The 27,172-nt window shown below is 36.0% G+C and overlaps 1 protein-coding gene across 8 annotated transcripts in view; it reads right to left on the bottom strand.

Annotated features, from left to right (window-relative positions):
• Gapvd1 (GTPase activating protein and VPS9 domains 1) overlaps window positions 1-27,172 on the bottom strand; it is an 88,251-nt gene that overhangs the window by 32,459 nt on the left and 28,620 nt on the right. For 3 of the 8 annotated variants that reach the window (XM_071600957.1, XM_071600956.1, XM_071600959.1), the window contains 11 exons: window positions 20,540-20,757; window positions 17,448-18,291; window positions 14,365-14,451; window positions 12,957-13,091; window positions 12,620-12,809; window positions 11,105-11,185; window positions 8,979-9,139; window positions 6,030-6,159; window positions 4,220-4,345; window positions 2,199-2,372; window positions 915-1,055 (listed from right to left, as the gene is read on the bottom strand). In XM_071600957.1, the coding sequence (XP_071457058.1) occupies window positions 915-1,055; window positions 2,199-2,372; window positions 4,220-4,345; window positions 6,030-6,159; window positions 8,979-9,139; window positions 11,105-11,185; window positions 12,620-12,809; window positions 12,957-13,091; window positions 14,365-14,451; window positions 17,448-18,291; window positions 20,540-20,724 (2,254 nt within the window). In that variant the 5' untranslated portion in view covers window positions 20,725-20,757. The remainder of the gene's footprint in view (window positions 1-914; window positions 1,056-2,198; window positions 2,373-4,219; window positions 4,346-6,029; window positions 6,160-8,978; window positions 9,140-11,104; window positions 11,186-12,619; window positions 12,810-12,956; window positions 13,092-14,364; window positions 14,452-17,447; window positions 18,292-20,539; window positions 20,758-27,172) is intronic. The other 5 variants (XM_027944326.3, XM_027944339.3, XM_027944332.2 and 2 more) reach the window with 3 other exon arrangements.

The raw sequence follows: 27,172 nt of genomic DNA, 5'->3' as shown, positions 1-27,172 counted from the left end.
CCAAATAAATCAAACAGAATGTAATGCAGAAATAGTTACTTATATTTGCATTCTGTAATTGACATTTAGTTGAAGGTAAAGATTTGTCTTCAAAATCAGAAAAAAGTAAGACTGTAATACATACATAAGAAAAAAGAAAAGTACAAAATACTTTATATATATTTATAAAAAAACCCTACACAGAAGAATGAATTCTTAGGAACACAGTGCTTCGACTTTAATTTATGTATTTTAAACTACATTAAACATCTTTTAAAGGGTAAAATGTTCCCCTAAGATAAACCTAGGCATGCTCACCAGGAAGTCAACCACTCAGGACCTGAACTATGTTGCTACTCTTACCTTGGGATAAGTTGGTGGGAGACACTAAACTCTGTGACCCATTTAGAACCCTAAAGAGTTACAAACAATTGCTTCCAAAATAACTGAACACAGAAAGCACCTTTCATCTTAGTCTGTACTATCCAACAATGTGTCTTTTCTTTTTTAAAAAAAATATTTTATTTTAGTTGTAGTTGGACACAATACGTTTATTTTTATTTATTTATTTTTTTTATGCGGTGCTGAGGATCAAACTCAGGACCTTGCATGTGCTAAGCGAGCGCTCTACCACTGAGCCCCAGCCCCAGCCCCATGTCTTTCTTTCTTTTTTTTTCCAGCTTACTACAGTGTCTTTATTTATTTACTTTGTTTTAAATAAATGACAGTGGAATGCATTACAATTTATATTACACATACAGAGCACAATTTCCATGTCTTTTCTTAATGGGAGGAAAAAACTCTAATTTTCCATTTGAAATTCTTAGCAATGTGATTACTTGTCAAGTGTACATTTGACATAACATAGAAATTAGGAAACCTTATATTTAAAACTTCTGTGCAAATGAAAAAGCAAACAATGATAGCCTACTAACCTGAGTCACTTGGTAGTACCTCTACACTCCAAGCTTCACTTGTTGTCTCTGAGATGGTAGAACCAGTGCAGGGGTCAAGAAGTACTGACCCTGAACCTGGGAGGCACAGCAAACTGCCTAACATGTTCTCCGCGGCTGCACCTGTGTGATCAGTAGAGAGCAAAGTATGAAGAGAGATCTGATAAGAGGCAGTGATGCTGGGGGAAGGAAAAATATTAAGCAAGCAAACTTTATTTTCTACCCACAAAAAAGAAGCCAAGATGAGAGTGATTTCAGTTGGGCATACTTCTAACAACACAAAGTTCCTATTCTAGTCACAACGGCACAAACTCCTGTTCTTCAGATTCCTCCTGCTCAGCCTTGATCCTCCACAGAGAAAACAAATTTGTATTTCAGCAAATTTTATATGTGTCCTAAAGTGCTTTCTAATATTTATAGTCCTACAGGGATTACAAACACTCAAACAAATAGATTTAGCCACAGAAAGTTATACTGACCCAATATGTTTTCTTCTGGCACACTAGTCACATATTCAGAGCAATAAAATATATTTGCAGAAAAATACACAGCTCCTTTATACTACTCACTCAACTTCAAATATAGCTCATTGCTCAAATACTGCCAAGAATAATACTACTTTGGCATCTGGAACAAAGTAGTGCAAAACCAAATAAGAAATCTATTTACACTATTTAGGAATACAAATAGAATTAAATATTATTGTATGCCTGTGTTAAAAATACTCAAGAAGAGAATGCTCCGTACTTTTGATTAAACCTAGTAAAATAATGATTCTATTCCCTACATGAAAATATTTTGAAAGCAAGTGCATGTCTATAATCTCAGCTACTTGGGGGGCTGAGGCAGGAGGACCACAAGTTCACCAACTCTGGGCAACTTAGCAAGACCCTGTCTCAAAATAAAAATCAAAAGGGCTAGGATGGAGCTCAGGTGTAGAACTCTTGCCTAGCATGATCAGGCACTGTATTCCATTCCCAATAATGAGGGGAAAAAGAGAAGAAGAAGAAGTTACAAGTGAAGTTACCTTTTAAAGATAAATCACAAAAGAACTGCAAATAATGGGGGGCCAGGAGATTAAATGCAGAAAGGAAAAACACTACCTATATTTAGATAAACAAAAAAGTAGCCAAACATCTCGTTCCGTATAGTTAACCAGTTTCCCAGTTAGTGCTAACACATCTGTGTTAACACTCTAATCCATGAAGGGTGGGTGAATCTGAATAACTCAGTAGCAATCTTCCAGAGACACCGAATAGCAGTTACCTGCAATTTCTTGCAAGCGATCTTCATCGATGTTAGGGTCAAAGTCACTTCCCAAGACATCTGTACTCCAGGTCTCACTCACTGTTTCTGATATGTCCCTATCATCTGTTAGTCCCATCATGTCACGAATCTCAAACTTCCTTAGCTTATCATCAAGATTATCTTGTGTCGTAGCTAACAAAAACAGAATTAAGCACTTTGACAATGGAAGCACAGCTATGATTTTTTAATTAACATTTTAATCAACTTTAAAGAACTTTACATATTTGAATTTGAAGTTACATATTTTATCATTATTAGGCATGTATTACCATACCATTCTACACCTAACTGGGCCAGTCTGTTTCCCACTGACCAACTGATCCTTAGTTAAGATTAGCAGAGCTCCCTGCCACCACCACTGGTGACTATAGATGTCTGAGTGAGCCCAATGCAAGTGAGAAAAACCAACCAGTTGACCCAGATCTAAGAGCAAAAATATATGTTTTGAGGTGGTTTACTGTGCAAGATTAGTGTAGTAATAATTAGCTGATAAACACACACTAAAAATGTTTTTCACTCGACTTGGATAATTGCTATTTACTTTCTAGAGTTTTCATTCCTACCCAGACCAATTTTTCCTCAATTCACATTTTTTTCTTTGTTTTTGTTTTTGGTGCTAGAGACTTGGACTGAACCTATGGTCTTGTGTCAACTCACTTCTTAGAATTTCACAAAATGTAAACTGCCAACTGCCTACATCCAGATCACCCAGAAAGCTTGTTAAAGAGATAATGTTCATTTAGCTTGTCATAAACTAATATTATTTTAAGTTTTTCTGTTATTTGCAGCAAATCTAATTTTAATTGATACATTGATGAACTGATCCTGTAAAACACAGCAATGCTTCTACTCAAGCCACACAGTCAAATGGCAACATTCTTTTCTTTTCTAAACATGGACTAAACCAGGGGCTGGGGCTGTAGTTCAGTGGCAGAGTGCTTGCCTAGCTCATGTGAGGCATTAGGTTCGATCCTCAGCACCACATAAAAATAAGTAAAATAAAGGTACTATGTCCATCTGCAACTACAAAAGATTTTTAAAAAAATGAACTGAAGCAAGATTTCTAGAAGAAAAGCTTGGGAAATAAAAACATGGAAATGCTCCCCATGTACACTAAAGTCTAAGAATCACTGCCTCCAGCCTACTTCAGGGTATGTGCCCTAAGCTAGAAATCTTACAATGAACAAATCCAAAAAATGTTTCAAATTAATCTTCCCTAAAGCACTAGAGTAATCCCCCACAACCCCTCATTTTCATTAAACCAAAAACTTTCAATGTTTTTAAGTTTCAATTCAGGTATAGACTTCCTCCTCTCCAGATCTCTCCCATTTTTTAATCTTTACCTCCTCACTCATTGCTCTACTTAACACCTGAGTAAGCACTATGGCTTCACTTCTTTTAATTGTTTGTATACTGGTCCTTTTTCCTACTCCTACCCACTGTCACTGGCCTTCAGGATAGTGTGTTCTTCCAATGTTTTTATCTATACCTCAATGACCAAAACAGTCTTCCCATATGTTCAATCATTTGTGTACCATTCTTGCCCTATTCTAAATTCCTTGAGCCCTAAGTATTTATTGTCATGTCCCTTAAGTATGACAGAATTGAGATAATATAACTGAATTAAAAATAATTCCTACTGGTGTATATAATTTGAACCTAAACAATTCACTTAACAATTTAAACATTTTTTTTAACCTTTATTTTGTTTAGTTTTTTTATGTGGTACTGGGGATTGAACCCAGTGCCTCACTCATACTAGGCAAGTGCTCTACAACTGAGCTATAACCCCAGCCTGACAATTTAAACATATTTTTATAAGAAATAAAGGAACACGAATAAATACAAGTTTAACAGTCATTATGTAATGAAATTTACTCTCTTAGTGAACACAGGCAACTTCTATGCAAACATATTGCTCACCTTGCAATCAGGTGAATTCTTTTCTACTTGTACAACTGTGTTCAACTTCACCTTACCTTGTTCATGTTCTAACAGCTGTAGAGCTTCAACTCCATTACTCCCAGAAGGTCCTGCTCCAAGTTCTGATACAGACTCTCCTTCCAGGTCTAGAGAGGACACTGAATTGGACCGATTTGAAGGACCTAGAGAAATGTTTACTCTATGAGCAATCTTTAAAACATTCATGAGTCACCATGCAATTTTCATGCCTTGATAAGAGATTAAATACTAAAGTGTTTTTAAAAATATACATGCCCTTTGAGAGAGCAATTCTGCATCTAGGAATTCATCTTAAGGAACTTATCAAAAATTAAGCAGGGTGTGGCTGAGGCAAGAGTATCACAAGTTCAAGGCCAGCCTTAGCAACTCTGCAAGACCCTCAGTAATTTAGCAAGACCCAGGGATGTGGCTCAGTGGTAAAGCACCCCTGGGTTCAATCTCTAATCCCTCTCACCGCCCCCCCAAAAAATAATCTAAGATGGCTTGTTGCAGAACTTATAATGTCTAAAAAGTAGAAGCAATCCACTCATTTACTCAGAAGAATGCTGAAATAAATTATCATATGCCCATTTGAAGTTAGAGAAAAAAGCCATTTGAAATCATGTTATTCAAGAATGTAAAATTACAAAAGGACATGTTAATGTTATTAAACAAAAAAGGTTATGAACTATCATTTTCTTGCTACAAATAAGTCAAAGTGTTAACTAATATTAACAGAATGGTAAGATTATAGATGATTAGATCTCTTTTCTAAAATGAATATGTTATTGAAGCTGAGGTTGTGGCTTACTGATAGAGCACTTGCCTGGCATGTGTGAGACACTGGGTTTGATGTTCAGCACCACATATAAATAAATGAATGAATAAAATTAAAGTCCATCAACATTTTTAAAAAGATATTAAAAATAAATAAATAAATTGAATATGTTCTATATTACTTTTGAAAATTTAGAAAAAAAAGGAGAAGTAATTACGATTACTTCTTTAAAGTTTATTTATTTTAGTTGTTGATGAACCTTTATTTTTTTTATTTATATGTGGTGTTAAGAATCAAACCCAGTGCCTCATACATTCAAGGCAAGCGCTCTACCACTGGGTCACAACTCCAGCCCTATATTTACTTTTTTTTTTTTTTTAATACTTTTAGTTGCCAATGGACACAATACCTTTATTTTGCTTATTTATTTTTATGTGTTGCTAAGGATCGAACCCAGTGCCTCACACATTCTAGGCAAGTGCTCTACCACTTAGCTACAACCCTATCCCCCTACATTTACTCTTAAATGTTAGCAAACTTGGGCTTCTTTTCATTAAAAAAGAAAATTTGTCCTAATATGTAGAATGACATATTCTCACTTAACAATCTTAGCTTTTAATTTTCTTTTTTAATTCCTATTTCCATTGTTTCCTACTTTATGAAGGTGTGTGTGAACAGAGGAATGCAGAACATTAAAAGTATATACAACATCCTGAAATACTAGTTAGTCCATTTTTCCCCATGTGTACATGCATTATATCCTTCTAAAGGAGCGCTATAAGCTTTGGTATATATTTATACTGAGAAACAAAACTTGCTATTATTCTATTTAAGTCTAAATAAAGACTTATATCTTCTTCATTTTATATGACTAACAGCCTCTTGCAATCTTAATTTTATTCAGGATACAATCTTTACAGCCAACTGTTCAAGCTCATTAGAGGAAAATTTCATTACTCTCCTCAGTGAGAGGCACAGATGGTATATTATAATTTATAAGGCTCCTTTAAAGAACACAAAACAAAGTATTACTTGAATCACACAACTCCTTGAATGAAGTAACCCTTCACCTTCAGATATGCCTTCCAGATTATCACTGCAGAGGGAAAAGCGCAAGGTTTTATCAGGTTTACCGTGGAGTTTGTTTTCATCAACAGGGACATCTCCTTGTCCTCCATCGGAAAGCTGCATGTTTAGGACCTGAAAAACAAAACATCAACTTTGGTTTATTACAAATTAAAGACTGCTAATAAAATAAACCACAGCAAATTCATATTTCAGTTCTTCTTTTTTTTTTAATATTTATTTATTTATTTTTTTTAGTTTTTGGCGGACACAACATCTTCGTTTGTATGTGGTGCTGAGGATCGAACCCAGGCCGCACGCATGCCAGGCAAGCACGCTACCGCTTGAGCCACATCCCCAGCCCAAGTTCTTCTTAAATTACCATTTTTAATTAAAACTCATTTATAATGTCTATCGAGCTTTTAAAAGAGTATTTTGGGGATGGGGTGTACCAGGGATTGAACTCAGGGGCACTCAACCACTGAGCCACATCCCTAGCCCTATTTTGTATTTTATTTAGAGACAGGGTCTCACTGAGTTTCTAAGTGCCTCACTTTTTTCTGGGCTGGCTTTGAACTTTTGATCCTCCTGTCTCAGGCTCCCAAGCCACTGAGATTACAGGCATGCACCACCGTACCCAGCTCTACACGCTTTTAAATCCCATAGAACAAAAAGTCTATCAGTTGAGGGCTAGCCTTGCCTAGCATGCATGAGACACTTAGCACCATATATATATAAACAAATAAAATAAAGGTATTAAAAATATAATAACATTATTTTTTTTAAAAGTCTATCACTTGAAACAATGGAAGCTATGCCTTTCCATTATTCCACTAGTGCCACAGACTGAACAATGAGACATAGGATGAACAGTAAGTAAGACTATAGATCAGAAAGCTTCAGTCTTTCTTTGTCTGTATCATGTCATGTGTGACCACAGAGGTCCATTCTGTTAGCTTAGTGGTCAGCAAGTGATTTGGCAGATATAACACCTGGAATACAAAACAAAAACAACTGAAAACCTTCCCAAGTCACTGCAAACTGGCTCTGATTGGGTGCTTCTTCCACCCTTAACCAGACAGTCTGCAAATACATCTTACCCTTCACCATCTGCTGGTAGTCTTCTATAGTCTTTCACAAGTGTATTTATAGCCTTCCAGTCCCTGGATCATGAGAGTTTTTCAATGCCCTATATCTCATATTATGTCTTTCCCTGATCTTTTACTTCAGCTTTTTCATCTGTCTGCTGCTTTTGAAGCTTTTTTTCTTTTTTGGTGGTGGTGATAGGGATTGAACCAAGGGCCTTGTGCATTGTTAAGTATACACTTTACAACTGAGCTACATCCTCAGCCTCTCCATGCTTTTGACAAATGCCAGCTGTGAAAGTGCTACAGCTCTGGGGAACATCAGAGGCAGGAGAAACAAAAGCAAGCCCTTGAGCTGATCATTGAAGGATCCACCAGACAGATAAAACTCACAATGATGATTCTTTGAAAATAAGGTCCATATTGCTCTCTTAGACACTAAAAAACTGCACAAGAACGAACACAAGCTGCTCTCTTCAAGGCAGCCACTGAATTGGGGATGGGGATGGTAATTGGGTGAGGTAAAATGTCACAGAGGTCTCTTATAAAACATTTTTTTTTCTTACTTAAGCATTCCACTGTCGTTATAAGTCCCCCGACCAAACACACACATACTATGGACTGAGTCTAGGGCCTTGAACCTGAATGTTCTATCACTGAACTACACTTGCACTATTTCTTAATCTAAGTTTTGAGACAGGGTCTCACTGTATTTCTGAGGCTGGCCTCAAACTTGTGAACCTCCTGGCTCAATTTCCCAAGTAGTCGGGATTACAGGTGTATAACATTAGCTAACAGAGACAAAAATTCTTGAGGTATACTTTCTATTCTTTGGCTGATCAGGAAAAAAAATGGAAGAGATAACTGAAAAGAAAACCAAGAAAGCTGGACATGATGGAGCATACCTGTAATCCCAGCTACTTGGGAGGATGAGGCAGGAGGATTGCATATTTAAGGCTAGCCTCAGCAATCTTGCCTCAGTATAAAAAATTAAAAGGGCTGGGTGTGTAGTTTAGTGGTTCAGTGTCCCTGGATTCAATCCCCAGTACTGGGATGGGAGGGGGAAGACTTTTTAGCTCTGTAAAGCAGGAATACCACTAATGTACCACCAGAAAATAAATAAATAAATGGATGGATGGATGAATGAATGAATGAATAAATAAATAAATACAGATCATTTTCTACAAACCACTGGAAAAGTCTCTTCAATTTCCACACCACAATTTCTTGGATTCCTGGCTCTTCTACTACTAGGAAAATTCCTTTTGAGGTGGGTCTGTTCAGTAACTTCAGTGCCATAGATGTATGTAATGTGAAGGGCTCCCTCTGCAACTGTTTTTAACAAGCTTGGCTTCTGATTATGTGTCATCAGTAGACCCATTACAGATAATGAAGAATACATATTAATACATATTAAATACATTACATATTAAATAAAACTTTAAAGTTTTTCCAGAATTGATATGGTAAAATCCTAACCTAACAAGATGATGTTAAGTATTAGGAGGTGGGGCCTCTGGGTGGGCAACTGGATCATGCATAGGATTCATGCCTTGTAAAACAGGCCCAACGAGTTCATTTGCCCTTTCCATCATGTAAGGACACAGTGCAGAGGCACCATCCATGAACCAGGAATTGGACTCATAAAACACTGAATCTACCTTAATCTCAGAATTTCCACCATTCAGAACTCTGAGAAATAAATTTATTATTGATAAGCCATCCAACCTCTAGTGTTTTGTTATAGCAGCCTGAACAGACTAACATATAAATATTGATTTATTGAAGCAAGTGACCATTAATTTGAAGAAAGTAATTAAATTTCTTAATATTAATAGTTGTTAAGTAATTATAGCCATAGATTCATACCTCATTTTCTGACATCATCCCTGGAGTAAGCTGGGGACCTGTCCCTAAGGAAATGACCAACACTTCTTCTGGTTGGACCTCCTGGATGGTTTCTTGAGATGATCCTTCATGGTCCATATGTAGGTCCATTAGCATATTAGTGCGGCTTCTGCTCCGAGTTGCTAACAATTCAAATAAAACCAAATAATTTAAACAAAAAGTCAGAATAAAGAAAATAGCACAATGAATAAAAAAAAGTTTTAGTGTCAAACATTTGCACATGCACAAAGACTGATGAAAACAAGGATAAAAAGAAGCAAAACAAAACTAAAAATTAGAATCAATTACTCCATTGATGACTATCATACAGATTCTCCTCCAAAACTGATAATCAGAAACAATAATCCACTGACAGGGAGTACCACATATGATCACATCCGCAGTCCAGCAAAACATGCCTATCGATTAAGACTTTTGGATAACAAGAAGAGCACTACCTTATTTCTTTTCAGAAAACCTTCACTATTTTTCCTATAAAATGATTAACTGCCACAGGCTTCCCATAGTATTAACTGAACTTATAAGTATTAGAAACTTTCATGTGGAGCTAGATGTGGTGGCACACACGTGTAATTCCAGCAAATCTGGAGACTGGGGCAGGAGGATCACAAGTTCAAGGCCAGCCTCAGCAATCTTAGCGATACCCTGTCTCAAATAAAAAAAAATAAAAAGGACCAGGGATGTAACTCAGAGGTAAAGTGCCCCTGGCTTTAATACACACTCAGAAAAAAATAAAAAGTAAAGAAATATTTTCATATGGAAACATGATAATCATATAAAGTAATATACTTTAGACAATTACAGACAAAACCACAGTTTTTGAAAGCACATTTTTTTTTTCCTGAAATGTATTAACCACTTTTCAGAGATGCAAAAGAGAAGCTCTTCCTATTTTTGAATATGAGGTCTTTATGAGGTCTTTTCTGCTTTATGGAAACATTTTGAATAAATAAAGGATTCAATTATTTTTGCTGTTTTCCCTTACCTATAATTAAACAAACAATACTTCAGAAAAAAAAAAAAACTGCATATCTTTTAAGAACTTTTTGGGGGCTGGGATTGTGGCTCAGTGGTAGAGTGCTTGCCTAGCATACGCGTGGCCCTGGGTTTGATCCTCAGCACCACATAAAAATAAATGAATGGAATAAAGGTATTGTGTCCAACTACAACTAAAAAAAAAAAAAAAAAGAACTTTTTGGGGAGGCTGGTACTGGGGACTAAACCCAGGGCCTTGTACTCTACCAGTAAGATACCTCCCAAGCATATCTACTTTTTTTTTTTTTTTTTTAATGGTACCAGGGATTGAACTCAAGGGCACTCAACCACTGAACCACATCCCCAGCCCTATTTTGTATTTTATTTAGAGATAGGGTCTCACTGAGTTGTTTAGTGCCTTGCCATTCCTGAGGCTGGCTTTGAACTGGTGATGCTACTGCCTCAGCCTCCTAAGCTGCTGGGATTACAGGTGTGTGCCAACGCACCAGCTCCCAAGCATATCTTTTAAGAACTTTTAGACATAAAACATTTAGATTGCTTATGACAAGTTCTCTAAGAGTTTTGGTCTTCTGTGATAAGTTTCCATTTTTCTCAGAGCAATAAAATTAAATTCAGCTAGAATACTAAATAGAAATTATCTTTCATTGCAAAATAATTAAAACACACATAAAACAAAAACACTTTATAGAAACAAAAATCTTTCAACTTCACTTTGAGTAAAATCTGACCTCCTTGAAGACAGAAAGAGGCAGAAATATAAACAATTGTCTTTAATTCAGAATGTTGTACATCAGTTCATTCACTACTTTTAGTATGACACTTTAGGACACATATCAATTTCCAAGAGTCTAAAATAGTCCTATTCACAACTTTATTTGATGTCTTTCACAATCTTCTACTGAATTGTGAACTTAAATTCAACTTCATGAGCAAGTCTATGAATTTAAACTTTATAACTTACATAAATGCAAGTAATCAAATTTCAAGTAGCAACTTAATAAACAGCAAAAGCAACATGCACACCGAACATACTTGTAAACACTATTTCTTAAATAAAAGTTATATAAGAGAAAGAACAGCCTGTTACCCACCAAATGGGGTTACTAGTGTAATATGAGCAGTAAGATTGGTGGCTGAGGAATCCCAGGCAGTGATGGCTGCTAACTGTTGTCCTGGGTTGCGAAAACATTAAATAGAAAGAAAATCAGCCCTTTGAAGAACAGATACATTTTTTAAAGTATGCAATAAATGCAATGACCAGGACATGTGGCTATACAAAACAATACTGGGCAAATATTTTAAATCTCTTTTCCATTAAACACAATTTTAATGACACTTTCAGATGTAGGAAATGAAAAAAACTAATGCACAGCAATAGACAATGTGTGTGTGGGGGGCCTCTTTATTTACCCAAAATTGTGTAGTTCTTCATGTTAAGAGAATAAAAATAGCCCATATTATTAAAGATTACTAAGTATAAAAATGTTATTTTTTTTTCTATTTTTAACTAGAGCTGACATTTTGAGATGCAGAAAACCAGACTTGAAGAATCTGAAATCATATGCCTGATGATCTAATTCCATATTATATTAAATGTAAGGTACATTAATTTTAAGAAGTTGTTCTTAACAAATCAGCTCATGGAAGTTTAAAAAATAAAATTCCATTCTTCAAAATGCATAAATTATAACAGCTACTCATATTCCTACATGTTGCTGACCTCCTCATCCTTACAAAATACTCTGCTCCTAAATACTTTCCCTGCTTGTTTACTCTAACTTTATTCATCCCTCAAGAGAGAGTGTCAACTTCAAGATCCTCTCTTATACTACCACCATTTGGATAAATTAGTATCCTCATGCTTATCTCCAGCAGAACACCTTAGTAATTTGAAACACACTGGTCTTCTTCCAAACTACGTATCAGCAGCTAACTTAAGAGTATGGGTGTGTCCTAACGGTCTTTTTATTCCCAGGGCCTAACACAGTGCTTCATGTGCAAAGTAGATATCAGCTGTCCTCATAGGATGCTTCCATGGCTTAAATAACATTTATAAATGTCTTACCTAGTATCTGGTACATTCTACATGCTCAATTAATTTTTGTGTATATGTAAGTAGATGGATAATAAATGTTTGCTAAGTGAATAAAGCTTAATAAACATAATTCTTAAATGAATAAATAAGATAAAGTGAAACTTTTGCTTTATAACATTAAGATATTTTAGCTGAACTGCTAAGAAACTGATTAGTAAGGAAAATAATGGAAAACAGTAACTATTATTTTCCACCTAATTAATGCAAACTTCTAACAGAATATTACTTATTACATTATTACATTATTTAGAACTTTACAGAAAGGAAACTGCTACCTAACTAGAATAATGATTACTTTTAAGAAATGACATTTTCTATGTCTAGATTAAAGACTGCTGATAAACCTTAACTAATCTTGTATAATTTTTAAAAACTGAAATACTATCAGTAAACATGGAAAAAAAGAATTTTTCAAAGTATTTAAAACTATATTCTAAAACAAAGCAATAACAGGGGCTAATGAAGAAATACTGAATTTAAAGAAAACTCCAATATGAGAAAGTCTCATTACCTATAGGTAATCGATTCTTTTTATTTGCTGGAGTGGTTGCTGGGGAGAGCTGAGGGGTATTATAAGGAGTCATTTCTAAACTGCTGCTTTTTCCTGGCTTAGCCTGGGGTAGATTTGCCAATAAATTGTCAAGAGCCATTCTATCTTCTCTCAGTTGATCTCCAGACATCACACTCTTCATGAAATTTACCTGGCAAAAGTAAAAAAACACTGGCTAGTGAAATCAATTTTTCAAACAGAATTTATATTTCTCACACAATGTACTCATCTATGACTCTGTGCATGCTTAGCTAAAATAATTTTGAGAAAAATTCTATAAAAGAATAAAAGCCATTACCAGAGTAATAAGCTGACTGTAGGTTATATAAACCACAGTTCTGCTCAACCCTTCCAGAAGATTAACAGAGGACATTGGAGGGGTCTCCACTGCACGGCCCCCAATCACAACATCAAGGAAAGCAGCAACACAGCTCTGTTAAAACAGAAAAATATCAAAGTGAAAAATTTCCCCTTTAAAATACTGGAACAAAATTTCTGATTAAGGTAGCATAAGCAAAGTTTAATTTAATAAAAATTATTTTAAACTCAATTTAAAAAGATGAATCTCTTTATATAATGGTAAAGAATAATCTCAAGATATTCAGGCAAGGAAAACAAATATAACAGGGAACATTGTCTACATATGCCATTTCTGAAAAAGAGAGAGGTGGTGAGTGGGACAGCATATGTAAGAATATGCATATATACCTAGACCTTTAGGATACACACAAAAAATGGATAACTTCAAGAATATTTTGAAGAAGGAGGTTGGAGATGAGAGGTGAAAGGGAAATTTCACAGAATAACCTTTAAACTGAAAACCAGGATGAATGAATATCCTACTCAAAATCTGACCAGTGAAATTTTTATTTAACTAACTGAATAATATTATAAATGTTAATTTATGAAATACGCTAAATATTATAAGATTTTTGTGATTGATATATCCATAGGTTGGATTAGTGATAATTTTTTGAGGCCAGCCTCCACAATTTGGCTGGTTTAGTAAAATTTAAAATAAAATAATCTTAATAGTTCTTTCATTCTCATTAGAACGACATCTCTCCAATAAATCTGTAAAGGAGATAGTAATCTTTAGTGGAATCTTCCTGTTATGAGGAAGATTCCACTAAAAATTCACATGTAAATCAATGCAAAGAAGGTTCAGAGGAGAAATGATTGGGTTGTAAGAGTCTTGACCCAATCTCTGATAGGGATTAACAACATAACTGAAGGGATAGGGTGTGGCTGAAGGAGGTAAGAACTGGGGCATGGCTATGGGATATGTATTTTTTATCTCCAGAGGGGAGTCTCTGCTTCTTGATCACCATGATGTGAGCTGCTTCCCTCTGCCACAAATTCCATGATGTTCTGCCTCATCTCAAGCTCTGAGGAATAGAATGCCAAACTTGTATGGACTAAGACCTCCAAAACCATGAGTCCTCAAATAAACTCTTCTTCCTCTATAATTGTGCTGGTCAGGTTCTTTAGCCACAGCAGCGAAAAAGCAGACTAAAACCCTTCCTAAATTTAAAATGCTGCTGATTCAAATACTGTAGCTAATTAAAAAGCTAATTAACCACTGTATTTATTAGTTTACACATCCTCTAAGGACAAGATTTAAGAAAGAGAAAAGTTAAGATCAATGATACTTTGCCAGAATTTTCTACAAACAGTATTTCACATGGCACAATATTAATTCTTACTTTGTCAAATTTTCCAAGGCTGCTTTTTGTCCGAGGATCTCCCTCTTCAGAGCCAGTCATTGCTAACTGCTGCAGAAGGCGGCCAACCTGCAACCCAAAGCAGTGGTGGGCAGACACAGGCTACAGATACTTATGAATTCTGCTCTGTGAAAGTACTCCTGTTCTATTCTAAAATTCTATTTCATAATAACATTCAGACTCACCCAACCAGGCATACAAAATAGTGTCCCCTATAAAATGTGTATCTTGTCTATGTTAACTTTTACTATTTTCAGATTAAGTGTTATAAAGAGGAGTAGAAAATCTTGCTGTAATTTCTCTTTAACACAACATATCAACATGATAGGAAATTAAAAGTACATTTGTTTCTCATAATGTACTTTCATGTGTTAGGAAAATTTTAAAATAATTTATAAAGAATGGGGGCTGGGGATGTGGCTCAAGCGGTAGCACGCTCGCATGGCATGCGTGCGGCCCGGGTTCGATCCTCAGCACCACATACAAATAAAAATGTTGTGTCCACCGAAAACTAAAAAATAAATATTAAAATTATTAAAAAAACAACTTTTATTAAAAAAAAAAAAAAAAAGAATGGGCTGGGGATGTGGCTCAAGCGGTAGCACGCTCGCCTGGCATGTGTGCGGCCCAGGTTCGATCCTCAGCATCACATACAAACAAAGATGTTGTATCCGCCGAAAACTAAAAAAATAAATATTAAAAAAAAAATTCTCTCTCTCTCTCTCTCCCCCACTCTCTCTCTCTTAAAAAAAATAAATTATAAAGAATGACTCACTATTGCTGAGGATATAGCTCAGTTGGTAGAGTGCTTGCCTCACATGCACAAGGCCCTGGGTTCAATCCCCGGCACCACACACAAAAAAGAGAATGACTCACTAAACTACTTCAAGGTAACATGAAGGACTTTTCCCTATAGAGTCCACAAAGCCCTTAATAGAAGTTTTTGGGTTTTTTTGCTTTGTTTTGCAGCACTGGGGATTAAATCCAGGGGCACTCTATCACTGAGCTATATCTTCAGCCTTTTTTATTTTTGTTTTGAGACAGGGTCTTGCCAAATTGTGGAGGCTAGCCTCAAACCTGCATTTCTTTTGTCTTAGCCTTCCCAGTAGCTGGATTACAGGTGTGCACCACTGTGCCCAGATAAAGTAGAATATTCTTTTTCTAGATTTAAATGCAAACAATTTGGGGCTGGGGTTGTGGCTCAGTGGTGGCACACTAATCTGGCATGCGTGAGGCACTGGGTTCAATCCTCAGCACCACATAAAAATAAAATAAAGATATTGTGTCCATCTAAACCTAAAAAATAAATATTTAAAAATAAATAGATAAAATAAAAGTATTGTGTCCATCTACAACTAAAAAAAAATTTTTTTTTAAATGCAAACAGGGGCTGGGGTTGTGGCTCAGTGGTAGAGTGCTCACCTAGCACGTGTGAAGCCCTGGGTTTGATCCTCATGACCACATAAAAATAAATAAAATAAACGTATTCTGTCCAACTACAACTAAAAAATAATTTTTTAAAAAATGCAAACAATTCCCACAAAACATAAGCTGTTAGATAAATACTAATTCATAGAGGAAGTTCCTTATTGCCAAAAAATGAATTATTAATCTATTCTCTTTAAGGACTCTGTGTAGAAAGTTAACATCATTAGAGCTTTATCTTCTTAGCATCTGGGATAACCCTCTTTTCACTCATTTTGGAAATATGCTATTCAGTATGTACTAGAATGATGAAAATAAAATTACAAATGCTATCATGAGGAAACATGTAACATTTACAGAAGACAAAAAATTAAAAATTTATTTCAGGGATTTCTATATAATGAATTGCTAAATTCCCAAGATGATAAAACTGATCATGAAAAAAGGCTTATTACTACCTTAAAAAAAAATTCCAATGATAGTCTATTCTAAACAAACCAAATCTCTTTGTCACAGTATTTTGGGGGGATAAAATGATTAGAAGACTTGTAGAGCACATGCTGAGCACTTGCTTAGCATGTATGAGGCCTTGGGGTCAACACCCAGCACCAAAAGAAAAAGGAAATCTTCTACAGAAACAACATGATTTCAATACTTCAGATGATTAAAATCCTTTATTTGAAACTCTTAGAGCTAAAAGAGCTTCAGACTTCAGAATTTAAGAGATTTTCGAAAGGTAATTTAGTGTATATATGCAGAACATCCAGTATATAGGGTGGTGGCATCCTATAGTCAAACACATTAACATATCTGCAACAAGTATCTGCTAGCACTAAAAGGAATATCAGGACTGAGAGTGCTTGCCTAACACTCAGGGTCCTGAGTTCCATCCCCAGCACTGCAAAAAATAATAATAAATAATAATAAAAGGAATACCAATTTTAAATAGCCTTGTGTTAGTTCAGTTCAGGTTTTGCTCCAGCAAATGAAGTACAAAAGACATTCTCAGTTTTTAATCATTCTGGATTTTGAAATTATAGAACCAGGATGGTAGAACTGTCTCAGAAAATCGAATCAACTATATATTTAAGGGGTTGGGGATGTGGCTCAAATGGTAGCGCGCTCGCCTGGCATGCGTGTGACCTGGGTTCGATCCTCAGCACCACATACAAACAAAGATGTTGTGTCTGCCAAAAACTAAAAAATAAATTTAAAAAAATTCTCTCTCTCTTTAAAAAAAAAAAAACAACCTATATATTTAAGACTGTGAGGGCTGGGGATGTGGCTCAAGTGGTAACACGCTGGCCTGGCATGCGCAAGGCACTGGGTTCAATTATCAGCACCACATAAAAATAAATAAAGATACTGTGTCCACCTAAAAAAAATAAATAAATATATATAAAAAAAGAGTGTGAGGATTCCATTTTAAAATTAAACCCAAATTTTTTAATGACTACATTATTTTAAATCCCAATATGACTGCTTTTATTTCATAAGAAGCAAATACTTAGGAGAGTTGGAGGAAAAGAAATGATAAGAATATATAAACACTGTCTTCATATTCTCTGTTCCCACCCCCCAGTCCAAATCAACTGATTTTAAAACCAAATGCCACAATAATAATAATAGTAAAAGCATACCTGCATTAGATTAAATCTTGCCACTTCATTAATAGGAGCATCAGAAATTATGCCATACTGTTCTGGATTGACAACTGCAGGACAAATAAAGCAAGCCAAGAGGAGATCAGTACACATTGCCCTGACCTCTCCGACTTCCAGTCTGTCTACACAGGAAAGAGTTTTGTACATTTGTGACACAATCCACCTCAAACTATGTGGAAAGCAATATGTATTCTGTTTGAGATAACCAATAAATTTGTTCACCAACGCCACCAGTTTGGCTTCATTGGATTCCACCATCTCTTGAACCTTTTGCCTAAATCTATCTGAGCCTTTCTCTCCAAAGAGTTTTTCCTGTTGATAAGGGGAGAATCTTTCAATTAACTTGTTTGGATCTGTTTCCAGGTGATCTTCATCTTCAACAAGCAGTTGCATGATTGGCTCGTGTAAAGTAGCTGTGAGGAAAAGTTTGGCAGAAAAGAGTCCCTCGGAAAAAAGTTTAAATAAGATGCTGAAGGCACAAGTTCCTCTCCTCAAAAGTCGCCTGGGGTTGTCACTTTCTTTAAGTTCAAATTCAATCAAGTATCGCAAAACCTGAAGGAGGTAGCTTTCATCTTCTTGCATAATACAATTGCCATATAGAGAGGTAAAAACTGTGTAAATAACACTTTGTGTGTTCTCCTGATTAAGTTTTTCTCCAGCAACCAAAGAGGAGGCAATAAGACGAGGATTCTCCCTTAATCTACTCAAGAATTCTCCATAAGCAGTCTCCTGAAATCCTAACTGCTTATAACCATCAACAAACTGTGTATCTTCCAAAATCTTGGCATGCTGGCAACATTCAGCAGGGGAAGCTTCAGCACTAAAAAAATAAGCAAATAAGCAAAATAATATCAATAGCAATAATAATATAAGACATGTAGTATACAGAAACATGAAACTATGAGTTGATTGTAGTCCCCACCTAAAGATCACTAAAACCTGCTAAAATCTTTTTTTTTTAAATATTTTTTAGTTGTACACGGACACAATATCTTTATTTATTTATTTTTATGTGGTGCTAAGGATCGAACCCAATGGCTCACGCATGCTAGGCAAGTGCTCTAGCTGAGCCACAACCCTGCTAAAATCTTTTAGAACAATAGCATATGAATTAGTAAATATAAAACTATAAAGTACAAAGGAGTCTAATTTCTTCATATAAAATCAAGCTCAATGAAAAATATCAATTTGAAGGTTCTAACAACTATTACCCAGAGATGCACCCTATTAATTTAAAAATTAATTAAAAAATTCGGCCAGGATAGTGGCAATGCCTGTAATCCCAGCAGCTTAGGGATCTGAGGCAAGAGGATCATGAGTTCAGGGCCAGCCTTAGCAACTTAGTGAGGTCCTCATCAACTTAGTGAGAACTTGTTTCAAAATAAAAAATAAAAAGGACTGGAGACATGTCTCATTGGTAAAGCACTCCTGGGTTCAATCCCCTGTATGATAAAAAAAAAAACTGCTAGTTAAATACTGCTTATTTATGGTTATAAACACAAGAAAGTGTACAAATATTCAAGTACTGGGCTAGGGCTGTAGCTCAGTATTAGAGCACTTGCCTACCAAGTGTGAGGCACTGTGTTCGATCCTCCACACCACATAAAATAAATGTATTGTGTCCATTTATAAAAAAAAAAAAAATTCAAGTACTAAAAAGTGATCAAAACTAAGTCTATGTGTGGTATATTGTACAACCTTTTTCAACAGCAATCTATACTTCAACCAGGATTTTTACTTCTGGAAGCAAATCTTAATAAAATAAGCCTTCAAGAGGATGTAAAAATTGTCAACAATGTTTATAGCAGCACACATTCCCCCAACTTACCTTTATTGAGGTAAAATACAACAAAGTGCCTAAATCTCAAGTGCATAGGTTGGTTGATTTTTATGTATGTATGCACCCAACACTCGGATTAAGATGTTAACAGTCAGATGCAATGGTACACATCTGTAGTCCCAGCTACTTGGGAGACTGAGACAGGAGGATTACTTGAGCCCAAGAGTCTGAGACTAGCCTGGGCAACATAGCCAAACCCCATCTCAAAAACAAAGCAAAACAAACTGAAAAAAAAAAAAAGTACCGTGTTGGTGGGGCCTTGTGCATGTGAGGCAAACACTCTACCAACTGAGCTATATCCCCAGCCCAAAATGTACCATTTTAAGCACCCAAAGTATGCTTTTACATGCCCATTCCTAATCAATACTATCCTTGCAAGTCCAAGAAATAACCATTATTCTGATTTCCATTATCAAAGATAAGTCCTGTCTCTTTTTGAATTTCAAAATGAAATTTTTTTATATCTGACTTCTTTAAGATTATACCTCAGCACTATTGAAATTATGGGGATTGAACCCAGGGGCAATCTACCTATCACTGAGCTACATTCCTAGCCCTTTTTACTTTTTGAGACAGGACCTCCCTAAATTGCCCAGGCTAGCCTCAACCTTGTGATTTTCCTGACTCAGTCTGCTGAAATGCTGGGATTACAGGTGTGTATCCAACAACATTCCTATTCTTAGAATTAAAAACTGCTTCTGGGAACAACAAAACATTGAGAGATTAACACAATGAAATATGTGGTTTCTAAACCTAAAATATACATATAAAATATCAAAACATGGAAGTGTATATATTAAATAATATTATGAGAAAAGTAGAATACAAGGTAATTTACTCTCTACAAAAATAAAATATCATATGTATAAACACAAAATTAATTAGTGTAGTATAAAATCTTAATACTGGGGCTGGAGTTGTGGCTCAGCGGTAGAATGCTCCTCTCGCATGCGCGGGACCCTGGGTTAGATCCTCAGCACCATGTAAAAAATAAATGAGTGAAAAAAGATATTGTGAATAAATATTTTAAAATTAAAACAAAATGTTAATCCTTAGTTATAATTTTCTGAAGCAGTACTTAATAAAATAAACTATTTTATAAGCAAAGACTCAACATTGATTCAAACTATCTTTAACCGTGCACTTGATTGGAAATAGACTGTTAGTTACAATTAGCATAGAATTACAGTGGTTCATAGAATTTCTAACCTGAAAATATTTTCTTTACCTGGTTATGATAAGCCGATCCAAATTAATTCTCTGTTGCTTTGCAATCCATGCTGTACGATACAACTTTTCAGCTGTCTTAAGTACATCCGCATTGAGCCTCTGAATGAGCTGTTTCTCAGAGTTTACATATAAGCGCTCCTGCTTGAGGTGATGTGCCAAAGTATGAATATCGAGCTTCACCATTTTCAAACGTGAAAAAGGTACAAAAATCAATCACTAAAAGTAAAAGAACAAAATTTAAGTTGGTCACGTAAACCCTCTTCTAAAATCAAAAGGGGTGGGAGAATATACTAAGATTTAGATTACACTTAGTAACACTATTAACTCTAATTTTTAAAATAATCTATATATTTTTATTACAGAAGCTTTAAAGGTTTAGTTTTTAAAATTGGTAAACACAGGTAAGAAAAAAGAAGGAAAAAGTTCCTAATAAGGTCATTGCTCAGAGACAGCTTCTGCAAACACTGTTAAGTCCAGTATCTACCTACTACCCTGAAGTCATCCTTGACCATGCTCTTTCACATCACAATCAACACATTCTGTTGATTCTGTCTTCAAAATATAACTCAAATCTGACTATGCCCTGCTTCCACTGCTAGCCAACTACCATCTCTCACCTGGAGGTCTATAATCACCACTTCCTAACTCACCTCCCTGTTTCTTGTTTTGAACATTTGGAGTCTGTTCTCTTCATAGGGTTAACTCAGATCACTTTATCCAGCAAGAAACCATCTGAAGACTTTACCTTACATTTAGAATGAAATATGAAGGTCCTACCTGATCTCCCCCAGCTATTTCTCCAGTCCCATCTTCATCATTCCACCCTAGCTCATGCAGCTCCAGACATACCTGCCACTTTGCTGTCTCCTGAACAGGCCAAGTTGCCCCTCCCTCAAAGCCTCCACATTTGCTGATCCCTGTCCAGAAGGTATTTCTTCCAGATAGCTCCAAGACTAGTGCTTTCACTTCACACAGGTTTCTCTTGCTTAAATATTTTCTTAGGCCTATCCAAACAACTGTTTCTAATATAGAAAAGATTACTTCCTAAAAGCACTTGCTCCTAGCTGGCATTCTGCTACAGACATGTACTTGCATGTTAGTCAAACTTATTGGATGGCTTCTCTGCTAAACAGTAAATGCCACCAGAGCCAGGACTGAATAAATAGTTGCCAAAGATATAAATGAAATCACATAAATTTTGTCTGTCTTGTGGCTAAACAAATAGCCCATGTATTTTAAAGCATTATTATTTAAGATATACTCTTGAACCTAGAATGTCTGACTAATGTTTGTACAATAATAGAAACATCTATTACACAGATCACAGAAAACAATGTTGTGTGTCCAGAAATGCATTAAAAATGAAACATACTGGTCATGATGGTGCATGTAATCCTAGCGACTCAGGAGGCTGAGGCAAGAAGATTGCAACTTAGTGAGGCCCTAAACAACTTAGTAAGACTCTGTCTCAAAATAATAAAAAGGGCTGGGGATGTAGCTCAGTGGTAAAGCGCTCCTGGGTAAATCTCCAGTACCGAAAAAAGAAAGAAAAACGAATATTTGCCAGACATAAAGAAGATGGTGGGCAGGTAAACTTCTGAAGAAACAAACAAGCAAAGGCATGCAGTATAACAAAGTACATTCGGAGGGGCTGGGGATTTATCTAGTGGTAGAGTGGTTGCCTAGCATGCATAAGGTTCTGGGTTCCATCCTGAACACTGCAAAAAATAGAAAAGGCGGGGGTTGTGATAGTACATTTAGAGACCTACACATAGATTGTTATAGCCTGGGGCTATGTGTGTTTCTATGTGTTAAGAGTGAGGACTGGGGAAGGAAGAAAGTCATAAAGAGAGAGAAGGCTACAGGGACAGAGGGTACAAGAAGTTAGAGTTAAGAAACATGAATTTTGCCTTGAGTTAATGGGAAGAACTTTAAATGAATTAACATGATTAAATTTATATTTGAGACTATAAAAGATGAGGAAGTAGAGCAGGATACAGTGGAGAACAATTGTAATTCCAGCTACTCAAGAGGCTAAGGCAGGAGGATTACAAGTTTCAGTCCAGCCTTGACAATTTAATGACATCTGTCTCAAAAATAAAAAATAAAAAGGGCTGGGAATATAGTTCAGTGGCAGAGCACTCACTTAGTACGCATGAAGTCCCACGTTTGATTCCTAGGACAAGAGAGAAAGGGAAGAGGAAGTGGGGATGAGACTAAATAGAGACTAAGAAACTGTTCAGCAAGGAATGTTGCAGTTGGGCAAAAAAAAAAAAAAAAAAAACGGACAAATTTGAGAGAAGTAAGGAGGTAGAAAATCGAAGATTTGCTGACACCTACATATGGAAGTAAGGTACAAATTTCCAACTCTGATAGACAAAGAGGGTGTGGTGTTATTCATTACAACTGAGCACATGAGAAAATACTTTATAAATAGAAAATTGTTCCTGGTGTAATTCAAAGTTCTTAGAACTTTGCACAATATCCCTGAGACAGGTACTTTATAGCTAAGGAATCTAAGCCCAGGGGTATTAAGAAACTTGTATACCACATAGGTGAGAGGTGAGAGCACCAATACATGATTATTATTACTTTGATCTCTACATATGCCTTGAACAACTTTCCATCACTTTAACTCAATTATATTAATTATAAAAAAAAATACTCTTCTCCCCTGAAAACACAATCTCTCAAAAACCCTTTCTTGTTTTCCAATTTTTTTCTACATCTGTTCTTCCTGTAGAATCTCAGTGTATCTCCAGCCAGCATTCTTCTTCATACTGTGTCATTTGACACTTAAATTCCATCCTTGTAGCATACTTGTGTCTCAATTATTTAACACCCCACCAAATGAATATATTTAAAGCACTTACCACAATTATGTTACTTTTCTTCTGCTTTCAACATTTTCAATGGTTTTCTATTACTTTCAAGTAAACAGCTCAGTATTTAGGTATATGGCATTTACAGCCTTCTGAAGCCGAGTCCCAAATAATCTACCTGCCATTGCTCCATTATATGAATCTTTTAACTTCACAAAAATCTTTTACTTGATAACCTAACAAAACCCTTTTTTAGTGACCTTGCATGCTCCTACATTTCTGCAGTATTAACATGAAAATCAAACATGCCCTGCACTATACCCCTCTATTGCCCTGACTGCTATTTAAATATCTTACTAACTCATATTTCTCACATGTTCACATCCTATCACCTTCTGAAAATAGATAAGACTTTCAGGCTAAAATACCTAATATTTTAGCCACTAGACACATGAAATTATTGAATTAAAATTAAAAATGTAGGGCTGGGACTGTGACCCAGTGGCAAAGCGCTTGCCTTGCAAGAGGCACTGGGTTCGATCCTCAGCACCACATAAAAATAAATAAAATAAAGCTACTGTGTCCATCTACAACTAAAAAAAATTTTCTTAAAAATTAAAATTTATGGGCTGGGGATGTGGCTCTAGCAGTAGCATGCTCGCCTGGCATGCAAGCAGCCCGGGTTCAATCCTCAGCACCACATACAAACAAAGATGTTGTGTCCGCCAAAAACTAAAAAATAAATATTAAAAAATTCTCTCTCTCTCTTTAAAAAAAATTAAAATGTATGAGGGGCTGGGGTTGTAGCTCAGTGGTAAAACATTGCCTCGCATGTGTGAGGCACTGGGTTTAATCCTCAGCACCACATAAAAATAAATAGATACTGTGTGTTCATCTACAACTAAATAAATATTTTTTAAAAATTAAAATGTATGATACATGGAGCTGGGGCTGTAGCCCAGCATCAGAGCACTTGCCTAGCATGTGGGAGGCACTAGGTTCGATCCTCAGCAGCACATAAGAATAAATAAATAAAATAAAGGTATTGTGTCCAAATATAACTAAAAAATATATTTTAAAAACCTTATAAACATGTATAATACACATCTTTTATTTATTAATATTTTTAGTTGCAGATTGGCACAATACCCTTATCTTATTTATTTATTTCATTTTGAGACAGGATCTCACTAAATTACTGAGGATGTCCTCAAACTTGCAATCCTTCTGCCTTGGTTTCCCAAGTCACTGGGATCACAGGCATGCACAACCATGCCTGGCAAATTCAACTTTCATAAAACATTTTAGTTGAATTTAAATCCAGTCTCATAGTCATACTAGCCACCATTTCCATTACTAAAGGACCACACATACCTAGCAGTCACTATATAAGCAGTGCAGACAGAACACTTCCACATCACAGAAAATTCTACTGAATAGCACTGCTCTAGAGCACAAATAATGTCTGAATCATCTCTGAACTCAAAAAAAAAAAAAAAAAAGAAAAGTATCTTGCACAGAGTAAGCACTTTAAAAATTACCTGTTTCTTTTATTTCAATTCAATACAAGCAAGCTTACTTTGCCAGATTAATATTCATATAAGCTTTTCTATTATACCAGCAAAATTATTCCTAGCATTCTTTTATTTTTTTAACTCAGAGTACTGTAATTTTTTTTTCAGGGGGTGGAGTATCAGGGATTGAACCCAGGGGTGCTTAACTACTGAGTCTTATCCCCATCTCTCTTTATTTTGAGAAATGGTCTAAGTTACTGAGGCTGGCTTTGAACTTTTGATCCTCCTGCTTCAACCTCCCCAAGAGCTGGGATTACAGATGTAAACCACCACACAAGGCAATTCAAGAGTCTTGATGGGCTCTTGACTGAGGGAAAAAAGAAACAAAAACCATTTTGGTGACACCAGAGAAATCTTAATATGGATTAGATATCTGTATTTAAAAAATAGTGTTGATGGGCTGGGGATGTGGCTCAAGCGGTAGGGTGCTCGCCTGGCATGCGTGCGGCCCGGGTTCGATCCTCAGCACCACATACAAACAAAGATGTTGTGTCCGCCGAAAACTAAAAAATAAATATTAAAATTCTCTATCTCTCCCTCTCTCTCTCTCTCTCTCTCTCTCTCTCTTTAAAAAAAAAAAAAAAAAATAGTGTTGATTTTATTATATATGACACTGGTATTATGGTTTATACAGGAAACTATTGTACTTTTAAGAAATGCACTCAACAGGATGTGATGGCACACACCTGTAAACCCAGCAATTTGGGAGGCTGAGGAGGAGGATCACAAGATCAAAATCAGCCTCAGCAATTTAGTCAGGCCCTAAGCAATTCAGTGAGACCCTGTCTCTAAATAAAATATAAAAAATAGGGCTGGGGATGTGGTTCAGTGGTTGAGTGCCCCTAAATTCAATCCCCAGTACCAAAAAAAAAGTAAAATAAAAAGTTGTTTTTTTTTTTAATTAGCAAAATGTTAAATGAGTTGTGGGTATATTGTTGAATACTGTTGAAATGAGTAGTGGGTATATGGTGATTACTGTACTAACCTTCAAGTTTTTATGTTAGAAAATTTTTATAACTAAAAGTAGGAGCTAGGCCTGGTAGTACGTACTATAATCTCAAATACCTGAGAGGCAGAGGCAGGAGGATTCTGAGGCAGAGGTCAGCCTGGACAACTTGGAGGGCCCTACCTCAAAATAAAAAAATAAAAAAGGCTGGGGATGTGGCTCAATGATACAGTGCCCTGAATTGCAAACCTCCTGCCTTAGCCTCCTGAGTGGCTGGGATTATACAGACATGCCCCACAGCACATACTTGGATTAATACTTGGAATCCTATTTTGTTTAATAAATGGCACATGCCTCATTACAATGATATTATACCTTTCTCCATTGCTCCCAGTAGACTAAACTCAGGATAAAGGCTAACTCAACTTGAGGGCTGAGGTTATGGCTCATTGGTAGAGCACATGCTCAGCACATGTGAGGCACATGTTCAATCTTCAGCAACATATAAAAATAAGTAAACAAACAAATAAATAAATAAAAGAATTTTTAAAAAATTAACTCAGCACCCTAGTAGTTAATGATAGAAAGAAGTTCAGAAATGTTAACTGAACTCAATTCAGCTAGTACCAAATCTACTGGCTTGCACAATTTGAAAAAAAAAAAAAAAAAACAATACATAAAACATATAACAATAGCAAACAGGTTATTTTTTGAAAACAACAGTTAGAGGGGTGGGGATGTACTTCAGTGGTAGAGTACGTGTGTAGCATGCTAGGCACTAGGTTCAATCCCCACCACCAAAAAATAAAAACAAAAAACGTTAAGGAAAAGGGTTTGCTGGGTACCCAGGTGAAATTCCAGCTACTAAAGAGGCTGAGGTGGGAAATCACAAGTTTGAGGCCAGCCTGGGTATCTAATCAAGAAACTGTTAAAATTAAAAAATGAGGCCCATGTGGTGGCCCATACTGTAATCCCTGTGACTCAGGAGGCTGAGGCAGGAGGACTGCAAGTTACAGGCCAGCCTCAGCAACTTAGCAAGGTCCTATGCAACTTAGTTAGATCCTGTCTCAAAAAATAAAATTAAAGGGACCGGGGATGTGGCTTTGTGGTTAAATACACTTGGGTTCAATCCTCAATACAAAAGAAAGAAGAGGGCTGGGATACAGATCATTAGTAGGGCACCCCTAGGTTTAATTCCTAGTACCATAAGTTAATTAATTTTGTAAAACTGCTAGGGATGTAGCTCTGGTGGTAGAACATTTGCCTAGCATGTGCAAGGGCCTGGGTTC

This window comes from Marmota flaviventris, chromosome 13 (assembly GCF_047511675.1).
Source record: "Marmota flaviventris isolate mMarFla1 chromosome 13, mMarFla1.hap1, whole genome shotgun sequence".
Classification (NCBI taxonomy): domain Eukaryota; kingdom Metazoa; phylum Chordata; class Mammalia; order Rodentia; family Sciuridae; genus Marmota; species Marmota flaviventris.
Note: the sequence above shows the minus strand (reverse complement) of the source record. Positions and strands in the feature narration are given on the sequence as shown.